Source organism: Cyprinodon tularosa, unplaced genomic scaffold (genome assembly GCF_016077235.1).
Source record: "Cyprinodon tularosa strain WSP-4 unplaced genomic scaffold, ASM1607723v1 ctg733, whole genome shotgun sequence".
NCBI classification, from domain to species: domain Eukaryota; kingdom Metazoa; phylum Chordata; class Actinopteri; order Cyprinodontiformes; family Cyprinodontidae; genus Cyprinodon; species Cyprinodon tularosa.
The window spans coordinates 106,843-127,328 of record NW_024039489.1 but is presented as its reverse complement, the minus strand read 5'-3'; the positions used below and the strand labels follow the sequence as shown (position 1 = coordinate 127,328).

At 39.8% G+C, this 20,486-nt stretch overlaps 1 protein-coding gene across 1 annotated transcript in view; it reads right to left on the bottom strand.

The window, feature by feature from the left end:
* Positions 1 to 8,669: 8,669 nt before the first annotated feature.
* LOC119772935 (glycine receptor subunit beta-like) overlaps positions 8,670 to 20,486 on the bottom strand; it is a 56,225-nt gene continuing 44,408 nt past the window's right edge. The window contains exons 7-11 of the mRNA XM_038269649.1: positions 20,257 to 20,394; positions 16,568 to 16,720; positions 13,184 to 13,332; positions 9,907 to 10,065; positions 8,670 to 9,415 (exon numbers count right to left, since the gene is read on the bottom strand). Of these exons, the coding sequence (XP_038125577.1) occupies positions 9,122 to 9,415; positions 9,907 to 10,065; positions 13,184 to 13,332; positions 16,568 to 16,720; positions 20,257 to 20,394 (893 nt within the window). The 3' untranslated portion in view covers positions 8,670 to 9,121. The remainder of the gene's footprint in view (positions 9,416 to 9,906; positions 10,066 to 13,183; positions 13,333 to 16,567; positions 16,721 to 20,256; positions 20,395 to 20,486) is intronic.

The window sequence follows — 20,486 nt, the reverse complement described above, 5'->3', positions numbered from 1 at the left end:
AAGATCAGATTCTGCTGATATGAATTCTATTCAACTCAATTCAGTTTATTTCTATAGCGCAAATTCATAACACACGACATTCCAAAGTTTTCTATCTAAGGAGGAGAGTGTAAATACTCATTTAATTGGCAAACTATCTGATTTACCGATTCAAATTAAGGGTAAAAACACTTAATTCGAGACATTTTTACTTATTTCTAGATCATTTTTCCAGTGTTGAATCTCCATGTTCTGCATTTTTAGCTGTGTGTGTTTGTTCATGGATGTCCAGCCCCTGACATCTCATCCTGGTGAAGCACTCCTGTCTCCAGTTGACTTTAGAAAGGGTCCACATCAGTGGTGTCAAAAGTTCACACATTTTTTACTGCAGTAGAAGTATAGATACTGCAGTTTAAAAACACTCTGGTAAAAGTTGAAGTATCAACTTGACCTCTTTACTCAAGTAAAATTGAAAAAGTATGTGCTCCAAAAACTACTTAAAGTATAAAACTATAAAGTAACCTTTAAAAAAAAAACAGCCAGATGCCGCTATATGAATTGAAAGCTCAATTTTTCATCTATTTCTATAAATTCTTAGAGATAGGGCCAAGGATGAGGGAGGTCTTGCTGGTCTCCATCTCTCGATACACTCTGGCCTGTGTCCGACCTTTCAGACATTTCAACATCTTTTTCTGAATCCCACATTGTAGCATGACATAGACCAGGGATTCCCACACTTTAACATGCCCTGACCCCCCTTATATAAAACATGCGTAAAAACTCATGTGTAAGCTACAGCGATAGTGACAGTGATTTCCCCAGTGATAGACTGACATCTTGCCTTGGTGAAGCCCTCCTGTCTCCAGTTGACTTTAGATAGGGTCCAGATCCCTGAGACTGAAAGGATTAAATAGGTGTAGAAGAGTTGATAGATATAATGTAAAGAATTTAAACTTCTTAAAACAAGGTTTTTGCTTATTTTCTTCTCTTTTACATGGAGCCTAGACGGAAGTTCAATTGAATAAACTGATTATTCGCCTTCATTTGCCTACAACACTTTGAGCCAATCAGCTTTGAACCACGCCTCCTCGAAAGCCAATCAGCATCCAAAGTTCATCTTAAAAGGCCTCTGATATGCACCTGTCTTCTCCTGTGCGCAGGCGGTGGTGACTTCCTTCAGATGACACCGTTTCAACCCACCTCCAGCTAGGGGTGGGTATTGCCAAAGAAGTCACGCGATTCTATCATGATGCATCACGATACTTGAATTATTGCGATGCATTGCAATATTTTATCCTCCATGTTTTGTTTTTGAATGACTCGGCACAGTATCCCGCGGCCGGAAATGCTTGTGACACAAGGCAGCGTGCGTCAACACATTTGCAGCGACATCTACTGGACTGGAAGTCGTATTACACTTGTTTTTGGCTGATGTTCGCCAACCATTCATGCAATTTTATTTATTAATTTTTTGAAATTAATAATCGATTCTTGGTATCAAGAATCGATGCAGTAGATCACGAAAATTAGAATCACGATGCATCATCACGATTATTTTGCACACCCCTACCTCCAGCCCCTCCTCCACCATCGTAGCTTAAATTCATCAGTTTCATTCCTCCTGGGCTTTTACTGCATTCTGTGTCTCATTTCAACCTGTCTGGTAGAAGACTGCCATGTCGAGCCTGGTTCTGCCAGAGGCTTCATGCTTGTTCATCATGGACAGGTTCTCTCAACCTGTGTTATTCAGCAGGACTTCCATCTTTCAGGTCCCTGAGTGAAGCTCTAGTATCAGCTCACGCAGTCCATTGGATCTCCCCATAAAGCTCAGCAGACTGTCTCTCTAACCAGCAGTCTACAGACTGACCAACTTCATCTATCTCCACTCCACCACCAGTTTCAGACCTGGGGGAGAACATCCCTGTTCTTTACTCCTGTTTATGCATATCTATCAAAATTAAGCGCTATGTTTCCTGTCGAGGTCTGAGCGCCAAAGACTAAGTAATTGTATCACTAAATTTCTTCTAATTGTCTTTTCTTTTCGTGTGAGTCTTTCAGATTGAACTGTCGTTTCTCCTCAGCTCCTTTGAATGGCTGAGAAGAAAACTAACTCAACTATGTGGTTTGTTAAAAAGTGAGGAAAGATATTTTATTGTTACTGAGGGAAATGAGACACCAGATGTATTGTGCTTTTCTTTTGTGGAGCTTGATTTGAATTTCTAATGCCATTCATTTTCAATTCATTTTAATTGAGTTTATTTCGATAGCACCAATTCATAACACGTCATCTCAAGGCACTTTACAGATACAATTCAGCCACATCATACAGTCAAATTTTCAATCAGATTAATTCAAAGTTTTCTATTTAAGGAAAACCAGTTGATTGCATCGACTCATTGACTATACAGCAATCCCTCACACTAAGCATGCTTGTAGCGACAGTGGAGAGGAAAAACTCCCTTTGAACAGGAAGAAACCTCCAGCAGAACCAGGCTCAGTGTGAGCGGCCATCTGCTGAGGCCGACTGGGGTTCAAGGAGGCAGAAGCAGACATAGAAAAAGAAGCTAAGACACAAAAGGCAACTGTAAAAGGCGGCCCCATCCAGGAAAGGCAGACGAGCTCCGTGCCACCCCCAATGTCAGAGGATGAAGAGAGCACATCCAGTTAGTCACAGTCAGAGAAACAGGACTACACTGTTTTTCAGGTCGAGCTCCAACATCTATGAACAAAGGTGTTGATGGCACTTCTGTGAAAAATACCAGCTATTAACAAACTAGCCATCTCTACTAGGGGGGAAGAACAATTCATTGTTTCTAAAGTATAATAGACATTATAGGCAAATACAGTTCACAGTTAGATTGAATTACATCACCTGTCCAGTAGAAAACCTAAACCTCAATGTCTGTTATGAAGCCCCGCCCCCTCAGCAATTTGATCAAGGTAAGACTTGATTAAATCTATGTGTCTGAAACATTAAATGTCTATGTTTCTGATTTGTAATTTTTGGTATGATTAGAATGATGTTTCTATGAATTGCTGTATGTACTGTAAGCTAAATGAGCCTCATCAGGGGGCTATTAAGCCATATTCACTGTATATGAGCAGCAAAACTAAACTGAATTCAATGGTTGTGTTCAATGGCATTTTAAATAGTCTAAGATGGAAAATACAACTTTCTTTTTAAGGCAACCCCAGGTTATCTGTTTGTCCAACCACATCTAATGTGACATCTCCAGAAAGCCCTAAAGTCATGATAGATGGAGTATATGCCTCAGGTTTTTATGGTACACTGGTTTCTTCTCTAGACTTGACATTTTCTTTTCTCCTCCCTTTGATGAATAAGGAAGAAATTAAATATGTTTTTACGTTATTTTATAAATTAAACTTCAGTTTGAATCATCTAAGCTGATCAGTTATATGTTAAAATCCAAGGATTCAGTGTTTTTAACCTGAAAAGTGCAGCACTAGTTAAGATGTTTTAGTGAATCAAGTGATTAGTTTCAAAATATGAGCCTATTTAGGTTAGTATAGATTAAAAGTATTAGTTCCTCCTGATGAGGAAGGACACATTTTCATTTATTTATTCAAATAATCTGTCATTCATTGCACAGACTTTCTACATCTATCGGACTGAAGGAACATCTGGTCCACAGTCCACCACAGTTGATTTTCTGAGAGCGCAGCTTTGGCCATTCAAAATTAATTTATTTCTTGTGAAACCCAGATCTTTGTTAGTTTTGATGTTTAGTTACAAACTTTGGAAAAACGAAGAAAACAAAATAAAAACCGGTTTGTTGCAGCTTTCATAGCAAGAAATTGAGATCTAAATAAGTAATCTTTTTCTTAAAATTAGTCCATATGTCTTGAATTGAGGAAGTGAGACATTGTCTTATTTCAAGCGCATATTATCCATCTTAAATAAAGAGTTGACAAATCATGTTATTTACCTTCTCATAAATACACTTCATTTAAAAATGTTCGACTTATTTCTTGATGGTTTTCGCAGTGAACTGTTCATATAATGCTACCAACGCCACATCTCACTGAGGCTATGACGCTCTTTGGCTGATGTGTCGTGTTGTTTTTGTGTCAGACACTATTGCCTTTTGGTACTGAGGCCAAATGTTTCAGTAGGTTTCATCAGACTATCAGAGCACCAACACATTAGCTCATAAAGAAAGATTTGGCTTTCTTTATGAGCCTGCTAAAATCATTGGGAGATTTTAGCCGGCTGGATGTTTTGTTCAAAGATGATTTATTAAGTGTTTATGGAAGGGGCACCACTCCTAGGGGGAAGTTATAATCAAGTAGAACAGATCTGTGTGGATTATAACAAGTATTCAAAGTGGTGCAGCTTTTGGCAATAAGACGGTTCTGTGTCTGCCAATGGAATGAGTATTTTTTACTCTTCAAACAAGATAGATATTATGCACTTGAAATAAGACAGTGCAGTTGTTTTTTCTTATTTTAAATGTAAAAAAATCTCACTTATCTCCTCAATTCAAGAAAAATGCCCCTATTGTAAGAAAAAAGGAATTATTTTGATTTCATTTTTTTGTAGTGTTTGCTTTCACTGCGAACAATTTTAATCTACATAAGTCATTTTTTCTAAAAATAGTGAGACATTTTGCTAATCAAACAAACAATTGTATTGTCTTATTTCAGGTGCATATTATCTAATTATCTTATTTTAAGAGCAAAAAAAAGAGGGTAAAAAAACTTAATTTAAGAAATTTTTACTTATATCTACAGTAGATCATTTTTCCAGTGTTGAATCTCCATGTTCTGCATTTTTAGCTGTGTGTGTTTGTTCATGGATGTCCAGCCCCTGTTTTCTCCAGTGATAGACTGACATGTTGTCCTGGTGAAGCCCTCCTGTCTCCAGTTGACTTTAGATAGGGTCCAGATCCCTGAGACTGAAAGGATTAAATAGGTGTAGAAGAGTTGATAGATATAATGTAAAGAATTTAAACTACTTAAAACAAGCATTCTGCTTATTTTCTTCTCTTTTCTTCTCAGCCACTCAGAGCTTTAACTCTACCATGTGGTTTGTTAAAAAGCGAGAAATAAGTCCATTGTAGCCAAAGATATTTTATTGTTACTGAGGGAAATGCGACACCAGATGTATTGGTTTTTTCTGAGCTTGATTTTGATTTCTAATGTCATTTATATTCAGTTCAATTCAGTTCATTTCTATAGCACCAATTCATAACTCATTTAATCTCAAGGGAATTTAAAGAGACAATTCAACCCGATCATACAGTCAAATTTTCTACCTAAGGAAAACCAGTTGATTGCATCGACTCATTGACTTGAAGGCAATCCCCTGACTGAGCATGCTTACAGTGACAGTAGAGAGGAAAAACTCCCTTTGAACAGGAAGAAACCTCCGGCAGAACCAGGCTCAGTGTGAGCGGCCATCTGCTGAGGGTGACTGGGGTTCAAGGAGACAGAAAACCAGTCTTGACTTTGCAGGATTCTCTCCTCCTGGCTGAGCATGCAGAGGCAGTAGAAATTCACTTGCATTGTGTCATTGACTCTACAGTAATCCCTCACACTGAGCATGCATGCAGTGACTGTGGAAAGAAAAACTTCCTTTCATCAGGTAGCAACCACCAGAAGAACCAGGCTCAGTAGACAAGTTTCTGTTATCCTTTTATTAACCCACATGATGACATCTTGCATTAGAGGAGATTGATGGAAAAAGCTTATTTAGCAAAAAGGTTTTTATGTTTGTTTGAGATGGTTTTTGAGTTGACAGAAAATGTACTTAAGGCGGAGAGGAAAACTCGTTTTTCAAATAAGCTTTACATTGTGAACATTCACCTGATCAACTGTCTGCACTGTCCTTGTCTTAAATGCAAGCATTAGAATCATTTATGTACCATAACTAACACTAGCACGCATGATAAAGAGCAACTTGCCTGAATGCAATACATTCATTAAAGTATACGTCAATTAGTGATTTGTCATTTGCTCTTGCTTGCTACCTCTTGCTTCCCTTTATTGTTGCCAAGCTTAACATCAATGTTTTGCATCGCAGGTTGATTTGCTCCGAAGATGAAAACATGGCTATATCACATTTTCCTTTTCTTCAACATTTTAAAGTTTGCTTAAAATTCTCATCACATTTGGAAGCAAACATCGCTAGTGTAAAGGCTTTCTGCCGAGGCCAACTGGGGGTTCAAGGAGACAGAAGGAGATATACAAAAGAAACAAAGAAGCAATAATCAATAAATAATTTCTGTTAGAAAAGGTAATGATAAACTAGCTACAAAGGGGGTTCTGCCTAGGGAAGAAATGAGCAAATGAGCTCTACATCAGTTTTTATTCCAAGAGGAAAACAAAGAGCACATCCAGTTAGTGACAGTAGAAGCAGAGCCCAGAGATACACTATATTGCCAAAAGTATTTGCTCACCTGCCTTGACTCACATATGAGCTTAAGTGACATCCCGTTCCTAATCCATAGGGTTCAATATGACGTCGGTCCACCCTTTGCAGCTAGAACAGCTTCAACTCTTCTGGGAAGGCTGTCCACAAGGTTTAGGAGTGTGTTTATGGGAATTTTTGACCATTCTTCCAGAAGCGCATTTGTGAGGTTGCACACTGATGTTGGACGAGAAGGCCTGGCTCTCAGTCTCCGCTCTAATTCATCCCAAAGGTGTTCTATCGGGTTGAGGTCAGGACTCTGTGCAGGCCAGTCAAGTTCATCCACACCAGACTCTGTCATCCATGTCTTTATGGACCTTGCTTTGTGCACTGGTGCACAGTCATGTTGGAAGAGGAAGGGGCCAGCTCCAAACTGTTCCCACAAAGTTGGGAGCATGGAATTGTCCAAAATGTCTTGGTATGCTGAAGCATTCAGAGTTCCTTTCACTGGAACTAAGGGGCCAAGCCCAGCTCCTGAAAAACAACCCCACACCATAATCCCCCCTCCAACAAACTTTACACTTGGCACAATGCAGTCAGACAAGTACCGTTCTCCTGGCAACCGCCAAACCCAGACCCGTCCATCAGATTGCCAGATGGAGAAGCGCGATTCGTCACTCCAGAGAACGCGTCTCCACTGCTCTAGAGTCCAGTGGCGGCGTGCTTTACACCACCGCATCCGACGCTTTGCATTGCACTTGGTGATGTATGGCTTGGATGCAGCTGCTCGACCATGGAAACCCATTCCATGAAGCTCTCTGCGCACTGTTCTTGAGCTAATCTGAAGGCCACATGAAGTTTGGAGGTCTGTAGTGATTGACTCTGCAGAAAGTTGGCGACCTCTTCGCACTATGCGCGTCAGCATCCGCTGACCCCGCTCCGTCAGTTTACGTGGCCTACCACTTCGTGGCTGAGTTGCTGTCGTTCCCAAACACTTCCATTTTCTTATAATACAGCTGACAGTTGACTGTGGAATATTTAGGAGCGAGGAAATTTCACGACTGGATTTGTTGCACAGGTGGCATCCTATCACAGTTCCACGCTGGAATTCACTGAGCTCCTGAGAGCGACCCATTCTTTCACAAATGTTTGTAAAAAACAGTCTGCATGCCTAGGTGCTTGAATTTATACACCTGTGGCCATGGAAGTGATTGGAACACCTGATTCCAATAATTTGGATGGGTGAGCAAATACTTTTGGCAATATAGTGTATGTCTAGTAGAGAAACAGGACTACCACTGAATACCAGGCTCCACCCTTCATCTACAGTCTAAGGTGATGATGGCAGCAGCACAGGATGGAGTCACAGCCGAACAGAAACAGACCAGATGAGGCTACAATAAACAGAAAAAAATGGAGTGAAAAAAATAGAATAGAAGTAGAGTGAAGCATAGAAATGAAAAGTAGTCTCTATTTCTTCCAGCAGCCTAAGCCTATAGCAGCATAACTAAAGAAATGACTCAGAATAAGCCTGCCGTACTACAAGCTTTTTTTAAAAGGAGGAAACCTGCAGCCAAAATCAGAGGAGACTGTGTCATACCTTTTACAAATAACCTCTTTTGGGCAGAAGAGTCCAAATGAGGCTAACCCAGTTATCACCTCTTTCAGGAGATCAATGCATCTCTGGCTCCTGGATAATCAGACCTGCAGTCACGTACATATAATACATTTTCTATTTTTAAATTATTAACTTTTTATCTCTGAACTGTTTGCTTTGTTAATTTCTGTGCTGTTTATTCCATTTTACCTGCTTCACATGATGTCACTTGTTATTGTTATTGTCTACTGCAGTTGTTTTAATATTTTCCAGTTGTTAAAAAAATTAACTTGCCCTGAGACTGTATATAAAAATTACCCTCCATGGCTAACTGGTGTTATTTTAGTGGGTAGCACTGTTGCCTTGCAGCAAGAAGGTTGCAAGAAGGTTGTGGGTTTGATTCCTGGCCTGGGATCTTTCTCCATCGAGTTTGCATGTTCTCCCTGAGCATGCGTGGGTTCTCTCCGGGTACTCTGGTCCAAAAACATGACTGTTAGGTTAATTGGCTTCTCTAAATTCAACTTAGGTGTGTGTGTGTGTGAATGCTTGTTTGTCCTGTTTGTCTCTGTGTTGCCCTGCGATGGACTGGTGACCTGTCCAGGGTGGACCCCGCCTCTCGGCTGTAGACAGCTGGAGATAGGAACCAGCACCCCTCGCCACCCCAATTGGGAATAAGCGTGTCAGAAAATGTATGGATGGATGGATAATAAGCATAAATAAAAATTTTATTATTTTTTTTTTTTTAAATGTGTTTATTATGTAAGCATCTATTTGGCCAGCTGAGACTCCCATACAGTTTTTCTAAACAACTACCAGCCGTAACATACTCTTAACAGATTTAACCGACTGCAGCATGGTTTAAGCTACACCAAACATAGCGCTATCGAACACAGAAACATACATGCAACGGTTTTTCCTCTACAGGCAGAAAGCAGGGCCAATTAAACAACTATTAGGTCTCAGGTTGTGCTCATTTATAGTTACAGGAGAAAATAGGATACTTTACAGGTTTTACATGGAGGTATGACTTATAATATCACCTGTAATATGAAATACCAGGAAACAATTCAGAATTTTCATTTGCATTGTCATCTATCAATTAGATGTGATATCAGCGTCAGTACAGTGTTTTTAATTAAGATACAAATAATTTTATTTGGACTGTACTTCCTCCTTCACAGATAGACCGACCAATAAACCACATTGAAGAAGAGAAAGGTGAAGGGGAAGAGAGCTCTTGCATAGAGGTCGACACGCTTAGCGGCAGCAGGGATGACAGGTTTTGGCGGAGGGGGTTTCTTGTTGACTTTGTTCTGAGACTTGAGCGGCCCGCTAACTTCAACAGGTTTACCGTAGCAGTCGAAGTTAGAAAGCTCAAAGTCTCGAGGTAAAGACCCCACGATGCTGAAGTCGTTGGAGCGAAGGTCCGACTTGGAGGTGCAAACTTTCTTGCATCGATTTTCAACCACCTGTTAAAAGAGGAAAACTGACTGAGTAATCTGCACAGCCAATCAGAGTGCTACCCTCCCCTCCTTATTGCTCAGCACATTTGGTCAGCTGGCCTAAAGAAGCCTCCTGCACCTTGCTTGCACACAAGAAAAACAGATTACAATTATATTGTAATATTTGGTGCAAAGCATACATTTAGGTGATGCCATATCACATCTCATATTTCTGGCATATCCGTAAAACACCCGACTGCAGGCTGGGTACTAAAGTAGACACCCAGGCTCATATCAGCCTGTGTGACTGCAACTTATTGCTATATTAATAACAGACTGTTAAAAAATAGAATAGCATTACAGAAAAAAAAAAAAAACTTTTTTTCAAAGATAAACAATGTATATAATAAAATACAACCTAATACTGTTGTATCCTTGATTCTACTTATTTCAATGTGATGATTTCATAGGGTTGCTGTTCTGGATGCAGTCTGGGTTCACCTGCAGGCTGCATTCACCTGTAAAGTGTTGGCATGGATTGGCGTTCCACCTGTGCCATTCACTGTATTGTTCGATTTATTTGAAGGCTTCTTTGCTTCTTTTTCTTTTAAAGCTTTTTCCTTTGTGGCCATTTTGGCTTTCTCCTCTTCAATCAGTTTGGGACTGTTCAGAAAAACCTACAGAGAAACAAAAGAGAAAGGTTTGAGCTGACATTTCAACTTTAGTTCAGAAAGACTTTATTGATCCCAAAGGGAAAATAAATGTAACATCTTATTATGCCAACATCTTGTAGGTGTTGATAACTGAAGGCAGAAAGGACCTTCTGTAGTGGTCTGTATTACCAGTGTTGGGCAAGCTACTTGTCCAGTGTAGTGAGCAATCCTGTCAGGTAAACTAGGCCATGGAAATACAATATGGAAGTTTCACTACTGCTCTCTAATTAGAGTATCTTAGTGGCACATATGGGAGAATTATCCTGCCATAATGCAAGAGCACATCATTTCAATTTGAGAAAAGAATTTCATCTTCTTGCACTCAAAACTTATAATGCTCACACTCAAAACATGCGCTCTCTCTCAAATATTTTCTCTTCTCTCTCAATTCTTTGTTTCTTCTCTCAGATTTAATGCTTCTTGCACAGATATTTTCTCCTCTCGATTGCCTCCTTCTCTTCGCGCACAAACCGCGCTCTGCACGAGTCTCAGATACGCTCGCAAACCCGTAGGCTCTGCTTGCAGATTTTTTTTTGCTCTCTCGGACTGCAGTTGGATCGTCGCCTAGCAACCATCTCAGCCAATAGAACGACAGCCTGGGAAAGGGTGCGCTTGTTTAACCCTACTGAGTGTGGCTGTGCTACTACGCCACTTATAAGAGCGTCAGCTGAAACTGCTATTTACAGTAGCTTGTGGCTGATTGTTGTTTCAAAATAGAAAACCTGGTTTCATTTCTTAGTTATGCCCTGGATTTTGTAGCGTTTGTGGACGCTACGTCGCTACTTGATCAAAACAATAACGTCGCTACAGGAAAGTTACTTGATAAATAAAGCAGCGACGCTACGGTCAAGCTGCTGGAAAATGTAGTTAAACTAATAGCTTCGCTACATGTAGCGGCGCTACTGCCCATCACTGGGTATTACAGCAGTTCTGGAGGTGCCTCTGAATGAAGACACTCTGCTGGTGTTTAACATTCTGATAGAGGATACTCACGGTTTATCATAATGTTCCTCAATTTATAAAAAAGTCTTTGTGAATTATTCTAGAGAGGTTTGCTTTCTTTTTCAGCTATGTGAGCCTTTTTCACCCATTAGCTCTGATGCTGTTACTCCAACAGATGATGGAGGAAGAGATCACACTCTCCACAACAGACTAACAAAAGCCGGTGAACATTCTCAGTCAGCCAGTTCATGGTCATTCCAGAAAAGTAAAAAAAAATCCAATTGACTTAGTTTCCGAGTTTAAAGACGTTTCGTTTCTCATTCAGGAAGCTTTTCCAATTCAAAATGTCAGAAATAGCGTTGAGTTTGAGTCTTCATACAGTAGCCCAACAAAGCCTTGTTTTGGTTCAGAAAATTGAAACTGACTGGTCTGACACTTTGGAATTCTTTTGTTAGCCTGCAATGCCCCATACCTGTCTATGTCTCTGAAAGGGGGGTCACTAAAGGGAATTGTTGGCCTGGCTGAATAGGCGAGGTCTTCTGTTCCCCTGTAAAGGGATTGCTGCTGCAATGATAGCAGGAAGGGATCAACTCAATTGCTCCATTGCAGGTTTTTGAAAGCTGAAACCTGAGTCCACCTCCTCTGTTTAAGTTTGTTTTTTCTTTCTTAACATAGATGGCTTCCTCCACGCCCCTCTCAAACCATCGATTTTCTTTGTCCAGAATGTGAACATTCTGGTCCTCAAAAGAATGTCCTTTGTCCATAAGATGTAGATGTACCTCAGAGTCTTGTCCAGCGGATGTCGCTCTTCTGTGTTGGGCCATGCGTCTGTGGAGAGGTTATTTGGTTTCTTCAATATAAAGATCTGAGCATTCCTCACTGCAGACACCACTCCACTCCTCTTAGGTCTGGAGGTTTTATCTTTAGGATGCACTAGTCTCCTTTTAAGGTTCTTGTTTGGTTTGAAATGTTCTGTGATTTTGTGTTTGGAGAAAATCCTCTGGAGTTTTTCAGAGACTCCAGCAACATATGGGATGGTGATGTTTTTGCATTTAATAAAGTCCAGTGGTTTGTTTTTTAACTTTTTGGGAAAATCTTACAGAAGATCTGTGGTGTATTATTGCAAAAAAATGAAGGACCTAAGCTTTCTTAAAGCCGGGGAAACACAGTGCGATTTTTTCAATCGTTGCTACAGCTCACACTGTACGACAAAGCCTGCGGGGTTTCATCGTACAGTTTGAGTTCACAGCTCACTATGTCTGAGCAGCTGATGCGATCTACCTGCTTACAATGTACGTCTAACAATCACGTTGGACTCAGTTCTGCAGTGAGATGGAGCTGCTCTGACTCGTCTGTCCAGAACCCAAATGAGTAAAAGGGGAATATGAAGCTCACTAGAGTGAAACGCGATGCCTTGGCTATTTGTGTAATTTTGTGCTGAAAGTCCTAAAAAGAAAAGGAGATGACGTATTTAGACAAAGACATGGCTGAGCAAACATGGCTACTACGGTCTGTCAATTTTACAGAAACAACTCCTTTTTATTTGCACCATGCTTCTGTGTTTACTTCTGAGAGGAAGAAGAAGAGTCCTTGTTGGGCCCCTGAGCGATTAGCTCACAACCACCTTACTACGGCTGACTGAAATTCAAACATGTTTGATTTTCTCCCGACCTCACGATTCTTGATGGGGAGGTGGTCGTTAGAGGGTGACTGCTCCTTGTTACCCCCTGTACACTACATAATGCACCATCAGGCTGAAAGTCGGCCCAATTGGAAAATTCTCGCACAACTGGAAAGTCGCCCTGAACAAGGGCAAAAAATGTGTATGCCCGGCTTAAGAAGTCTAGTCTGCTCTGTCCCTTCTTGTAGACTGCTTTGTTGAGATCCTGAGACGATATTCAATCCAAGTTCTTCTGTTCTGACCTTACACACTTGTCATCCTTTATACCTGGATATGGATTAATGGTTCTAAGATGTCATATATTGTGAGGACCGATGGCTCCCACACAAAAGGCGCACTGTTTTGGTTTAGGGTCAGGGGTAGGCCATAGAAATGATTGCAAGGCATTGCAAGGTCCCTGTAAGAATAAAATGATGCACTACAGGGGTGTATGGGTGTGTTATGTCTTTTTGAACCAACCTGCACCACGGCGTATTCCACCAGGGAGAAAAAGCCGAAGAGCAGACAGGCAATCAGCCAGATATCAATGGCCTTTACATATGAGACTTTGGGTAGCTCTGAAGCCAAGGACATGCTTTCACTGGACAGAGAAAGAACGGATAAAATTCCTAGAAAGGAGCAGATGATAACATAAACATGAAATTCATTAGATAACCCTGCTGTACAGCAATTATTCAGGAAATGACAAAAGGAGAAACAATGTTTTTACTGCAATACACAAGAAGACTATAAGTGAATAATCGGGACTCACGGTAGTAGAAGCATTTATACAACAGAAGAATAAAATGAAAAATCCCTTCATTGTCCCACAATGGGTAAATTCTGGTGTTTACAGCAGCAAAAAGATTAGAAAACAAAGTCACACAAATGTGGACCTTAGAAAAATGTAAAAGAATAACATAATAGTGAATAATTAAAAGATAAACAATAGAATACTGTACTGTAGAGTTTTATTTTATAATATAAAAACTGCACCTGTAAATATACAGCAAATATGCAGCTATGGACATTTTTACAGTAATGGATATTTGAAAATAGCAGCAACATCAGAGATGTGCAAAATGACAGCAGCAGGTTATTTAACTGACTAAGGTAGAAACTGTGCAAAATCATCATGAATGTAACCAGTTATTGAGGTTGTTGGGAACAGTGGTGGTTCTAGAGTCGTCCAGCTGCTGGGAAGAAGGATCTGTGATAACGCTCTCTGGTGCATTTAGGGTGAACAGCACTGAAGGAGCTCTACAGTTTCATGCATGGGGTGGGAAACATCCAACAGAGATGTTCATTAAGTTAGGATCCGTCTGTTTCCCACCTCCTGCACTTGATGGCATCCAATCACAGAGCTGGCCTTCCTGATCAGCTGATCCAGCCGCTTTCTCTCAGCTACAGATAAGTCACTGCTCCCTGCAACCCAAACGACCTCAGTCTCCTCAGCAGGAAGGTCTGCTCTGACCTTTCTTATACAGAGCCTCAGTGTTATGAGCTAAATTAAACAATATTTATCCTAATTCTGGGTAGGGGTGCCATGAGCAGGAGGCAGTGGATCATTTGTGAATTATCCTACCATCTTAATCAAAGGAAATACATTTCTATCAAGAAAAATTGACTTACTTATATTTGAAATTTTATAACTGGAATGCTGTGATTTATTCTCATATCTAGCTGAGGCCGCTAGAGTGAAAGATGTCATCACACAGAAATCAGACTTTTCATGTTGGCTTTAAGCTTGTGTTAAAACCTGCCAGAAATATAAGATGTGAGAATAACTTTAATTATTCCTGTGGGCTCATTGTGCAAAACAGAAACACCCAGAAGTGTGATTTTTGTTTTCCTCCTTGTTTTATATCAATCCTGCATTGATGCTAACATTAGCCCCCATTGCTACTGTATGTCTCCCGCCTCCATTCCACCATCAGTGTCTCACCTGCAGGCAGTTGGTAGATGTTGCTGCTTGTGTAACTTTTTACCTTATTATGTAATCTGAGCTTTCAAAAGTATTAATATTTATTACTCCATTACAAGTATAAATCCTACTGTTTAAAAACACTTCTGTAGAAGTTGGAGGATGAATTTAAGCTTTTTACTTCAGTAAAAGTGTCATTTTTTAAAACTACTTAAAGTATAAAATAAAAAGTAAGACAGGAAAAAATGTTAAGGATGGAAGCTTTACTGCACTACCCTATTAAAGGAACAATGATAACTTCCTTTGATTTGATTTTCTTAGTTTTATAACTAATGGTAACAGTGCCACAGCTAACTTTGCATCATCTTGAAAAACTATTTATTTTGGTTTGTGGTGAACAACAAGTTGGGGCAGCACTGAGTCGAACCACAGAGAAATTAATAGTCTGAATGAAACTAATTATTTTGATGGTTTCTATTTTTAACGAGTCTATTTTTAAAATGTAAGGAGTAATAAGTAGAGACAATTGCAAAAAGATGTAAGGAGTAGAGGTAAAAAGTTGTCTAAAGAGTAATTACTCCAGTAAAGTATATAGTATAGTATAGATAGACAAAATTTCTACTTAAGGAAGGTAACAAAGAATTTGTTCTTTATTTCCTGACATTGTATGTAACCAGGAAACCTTACTAAACAAACCATATCTAAATGCTAATGTGTTTGCAGATTCATGAATCTGCAAACACATTAGCATTTAGATATGGTTCAAATCTAAATGCTTTCTAAATGCTTTCATATCCGTTTTGACACAAGTCAAAAAGGATATGAAAGGGGGCAAGAATGAGCTCCATTTTATTTACTTCTATTCTCCTAAAAATGATAAAACATGAATTTACAGTCCATTTCAGACGAATTAAAAGAAGTAAAATACCAGACTAAGACTCCTTTAAAGGTATAGAGGACAATCTTTTATTTCTGGGTGGATCATCTCAATAAGTGGCCCTCCTAACTGTCAATTATTTTGGTTATATTTTACGTAAGGCCGTCCTTCGTGCTTGTCCCCTTAACTATCTTTTTCTGTGCACTTTCAGTCTTTGGTGAGCTACGGTTTCATTGAAGCTCACTTTTCTCATCGGGTCATAAGAGGAAAAGTGTCTACGGGCTTTATGAGAAGAAAAGAAAGGCCTCTGAAGAGGCAGATATATCCCATTATGCTTTACACAGAGAGTTCTCCTCGCAAAGCATTATGGGATTTGCTGTTACAGCTGTTGCCATAGGCTGTCGCTAAAAACAAAGATGGCGCATAGGCACCGTGAGGTCGATGAGGAGTTATGTGACCAACGGAGCAAAAAGCAGTGATCATCTGAACCGTCAGTTAACTGAGTTCACTATAGAGTTCACAATAGAGTCCCTGCTGTATGTGGACACAGTGAGCTTGTACTAGCTATGAGAACAGCACATTTTAAACAGGGCGTGCATGAGAAGAAATTGGTTCGTGCACGCCCTTGCAGAGGGTGGGTATTTTTAAACAATCCTCCACAATACCTTTAAGTGTCTGGTGTTGTAAAGAGAGACAAACCATCCCTTAAAGAGCGAGGGGGGATTGCTCCCATTGACAAGGTACTGAAGGTAATTGCTTCAAGTGTCTCCTTCACCCCTAGGGAGCAGTTTTTATCCATGCAGCCTTTTGCAGGCCTGCTCTCCACTGCGTGCATCTGTTAGCTGATGGCTGGTCTAGATGAACAGCTCAGGTTTCCATCACACATTACAGCATCATCTTTATGACCAAACAGGGCTGTTATTAGAGGCCCCAGAGCAGCTCTTTGTAAAAACACTGATTGATTTCCTGAGGCAATTGTAAAGAATGTCAAAAACATCAATACAGAGGAGAAAACATGTCTCCAGTAAGCATGGAGGACATGCGGCGGTGTGTTTGTGCTCACCCAGTGGTACCCGTGCAGCTGAGGCGTCTGGGTTGATCCAGAAGGCTAACCAGGACAAAACAACCAGCAGCAGAGTCGGAGCATAAACTCCCATCAGGTAGAAACCGACCTGTCGACGCAGCGTGAAGATCACCTCCACACAGGTGTAGTAACCTGGAAAAAGAGGCTTAGTCAGAGAGCCATGTTTGTTCTCTGCATGATTCTTATAAAACCAGAAAACTTCAGCAGGGATTATTTCACAAAGTGTTTGCATTATTGTAGACCTGCTTTATTTTTAGCTTAGACTCCCAGGAACATATAAGCAGCCTTTTCTTTTTTTTGTTTGCAACAGCCAAGTCAGCCAAATTAGGACTCCTGTTTCTATAGCAACAACTGCCTGAAACAGAACGGCGGCGTGACAATGAAGGAGCGCTCAGTGGGAAAAAAGGCTTTTCCACAAAACATCTGATGCTAATAATGTTTCATGCCCACGCAGGCAGCATGTCAGATGTCTGTGATGATGGAAATACAAACGGTCTGTGGAAGCTTTAGCAAAAAATTCATCACAGAAATAAGAGGAGCTGCATCAACCAGAAGCTTCTCTTCATGTGTTTTAGTTTTATGCCAATATAAAGATAACTTAACACCAATCCTAATGAGATTACAGTTGCATGTATGCTTGTTTCTGCTCAGACAGTGTTTAGTTCTCCTCTAGTGGGAGATTCGTCTCCTTTTTATATATGCATGCCAAAGGGAAGGGGCTGATGTTCAGAACCCCTACGACTGGCTAGTGAACCGTAAAGGTGAGCATTGGAAAAATAAAGAGCCAGTGTCGGACATAATCGCAGCAGAAGGCAGGTTAGCACATCAAACAGGACGCAGGCTGCAGGCTGTGCAAAGATGTCCCTGAGACAGACCCATCAGATCACGGCAGGGATTAGGATGCTGACAGGAACAGGAGTACATGCTGGAAGTCCCACAGCCTCAGAGTGCTAACACGAATAAAACCCAGTGGGATTTCTAGACAACAGGTGATTTCTAACCAACCAGGAACACATAGAGGAATGTAGGAGCAATCCCTACTGACCTCATTAGCAAAAGGAAGAGAAGCTTGAGAAACACCCGACAGACAAGAACAAACTGATAAAAGTTTAATAATCTGTGATGCCAGCAGTTACTGAGACCCCAACCCTGAATCTGGATAATGGGCTGCTGTAGTTTCTAGAAAAAAAACAGAGGTTACAACTGGGTGGACTGGGAGATTTCTTCAGGCCAGAAATTAGTCATGTAACCAGACCACCCCTGTTATATCACTGATTGACATGATTGATATCATGTAGTAAAATAAAACAGGGCTGGGATCTGTTTTGCTTTCTGAGAACCAAACTGAAAATTTAAATAAGCTTTTATCAACCAAAAAATAGGTTTTTATTATATGTTTGAGTTCACATTCAGCTTTGACACACATCAAACCAAGTAGAGGAACAGACTGGATGTAGAGAACAGCCTGTGAGAACAACAGTGATTTGATGAAAACAAAGTAAAACTCATTAAGTCAGTCTGACTATTAATTTTGTTCTGCATTTTGTTCCCAATTCATCAAGTTTAAATGTGATTATAAGGGATTTACTCAGAGGAGCTCCAGTTTATAAATATAGGTTCATAATGTGATTTTATTTTGTATTTATTCCGATTCCTTACTAACTTGGCAACATACTAATGTTGTTGTTTTTTTTATTCAAAATGGAAAGCATACATTTATAAAAATGAAATGCTCAAATTAAAAGACTAAGTAAAATAGTCTTTATTTTAGTTTTTGTATGTTAATAAATGTGAATGTTCCAAGAAAATGAAAGGTACGACATCTTTCCCTCAGACACTCAGGGCTCTGGGAGAAATCTGAGGATTCTGATTTCTCTTTTACATTATTGCAGAAATGTGTCACTAAGAAGAAGAAATGTTTCTAATAAGGAAAAGTTCAAAAAAATAAATTAGTTTTAGATTTTTCTACATTTGATCAACAACACTGGCCTATATTACAGGAGCAAATAAACAAGATAAACAACCGATTGTCACACAAACATAGTGAAATACAAAGTCTGAATCCTTCAATAGGTTTTATCTGAGACCTTTAGGATTAATCACATTCAGTGGTGAATTATGGAGACTTTTTCTGTGCATTTTTTTTTTGTTGTTGTTTTTTTTCAGCAAAAACTCTTCAGAGTTGATGTTTTCCTATTTTAAACTTTAAAAAAGAAACATTACATTGGCTAATTATCCTACTTACCTGCTTTAATTAAGGGAAAGCATTGAAATGGTTGCAGTGGTGTAGCTCTAATTGTAACTGTGAGGAAGAGGATTCGCTACCAACAGAGGAAAGAAATGTGGTAATTGGATATGCAATATTTATCAACAGCAGATTGCCTTGTTATTTCAGTTGGATCATGGCTCATTATCTCTCATCATTTATAAAACTTAGCTGAACTGCACGATCAGATATGCAGTGCAAATTATGATGTTTTCAGATAATTAAATCCATGTCAGGATCAGTGGATACTTGTTGAGGACCCAGATTGAAGAGACGGTAGAGCAGAGATGATTTCTTACAAAAATTTTATGGAGTAAAATCGATCGACAACAAACTCAGGAACCAAAAACTAGGAGACACTGGTGACGACACAAAAAATGGCTAATCTGCTGATAGGGAGCAAGTGTGGATAGAAGCAACTAGAAGGGAGCTAAGGAGAAAGGAGACTGACACAAGGGGGCAACAGAGAGTAACTCACAAATACAACACTGCTTAAATATAACTAAAAAAACAACTAGAATGAAACAACGTTTTAAAAAAACAACCTAAAGATCCAGATAACACAGAATGACATAAATCAAAGTGTAACTGAAAACTGAACAGTAAAAAAGGGAGGAATCATGACAATTAAGATACCGTAAATTCTCTAATATAGGCCCGGGCCTTTATTTCACTCAAGTGCATCGCGGTCCAGGCCTTTATTGGATAGAGGCCAGTATTAGAGACAGGCCTCTATTGCTATTTGAGCAAAACAGACTACCAGTGGAATGAATAAAAATGAGATTTTGTGTCTATTTGAACCTATAAAACACTAGGTTCATTTATTGAAAAAGTACAGTTACCATGTCTCGCTTGGTTTGAAGTAAAAAAAAAAAATAAAAATCCTCCAATTCTGTTTAATTCTCCTCCTCAGTTTCCTCCTCCTCTTCATCTCTCCCTTTATTCTCCTCATCACTCGCGCTCCTCCTCATGTTGTGCTGCGTGTCTGTTCTCTTCCTCGCGCAGACGGGCAGCAGCAGGGCCTGTCGTCCAGCTCCGCAGGGCTGTGGTACTTGTATGTTACTTATTACCACAAGTATAATGTTGAGGTATGCCCAGAAAAAACGTTTATAGCCCCGGCCTGTATTAGAGACCGGCCATTATTTACCTCCTCTGACAGCGAGACCGGCCATTGTTAGAGACCCGGCCGCTATTGGAATACAGGCCAATATTAGAGAATTTACGGTAATTCTGTTTAATAATTTGTGATATTTAGACATGTTTAGTTTAGTTATCACCATAAATCATTAAAATATTTAACTAAAAACTAATATACTATTACATGCATGATTAGAAGCTGGTTTGTATCTGAGCATTATGTTTGCAGGGAAAAACCTTAAGAGTAAACAGCAGGACTACCGACCTGTTCCTTGGTAGTACTTTGTACAGTTTCCATACTTGATATCCTCCTGTTTGATATCAAACTGAGGGAGAGCGATCTCATCCATCTGAACCGGGTCTGACTGCCACATGAACACGAGATCGCTGGTGGTATAGCCAACTACAACATGAGAATGAATGTAGTTGGCAGGTGAGGCGTTTATATATTAGCAATGAAACATGTTGGGATTGCATCAGATGTGTGTGTGTGTG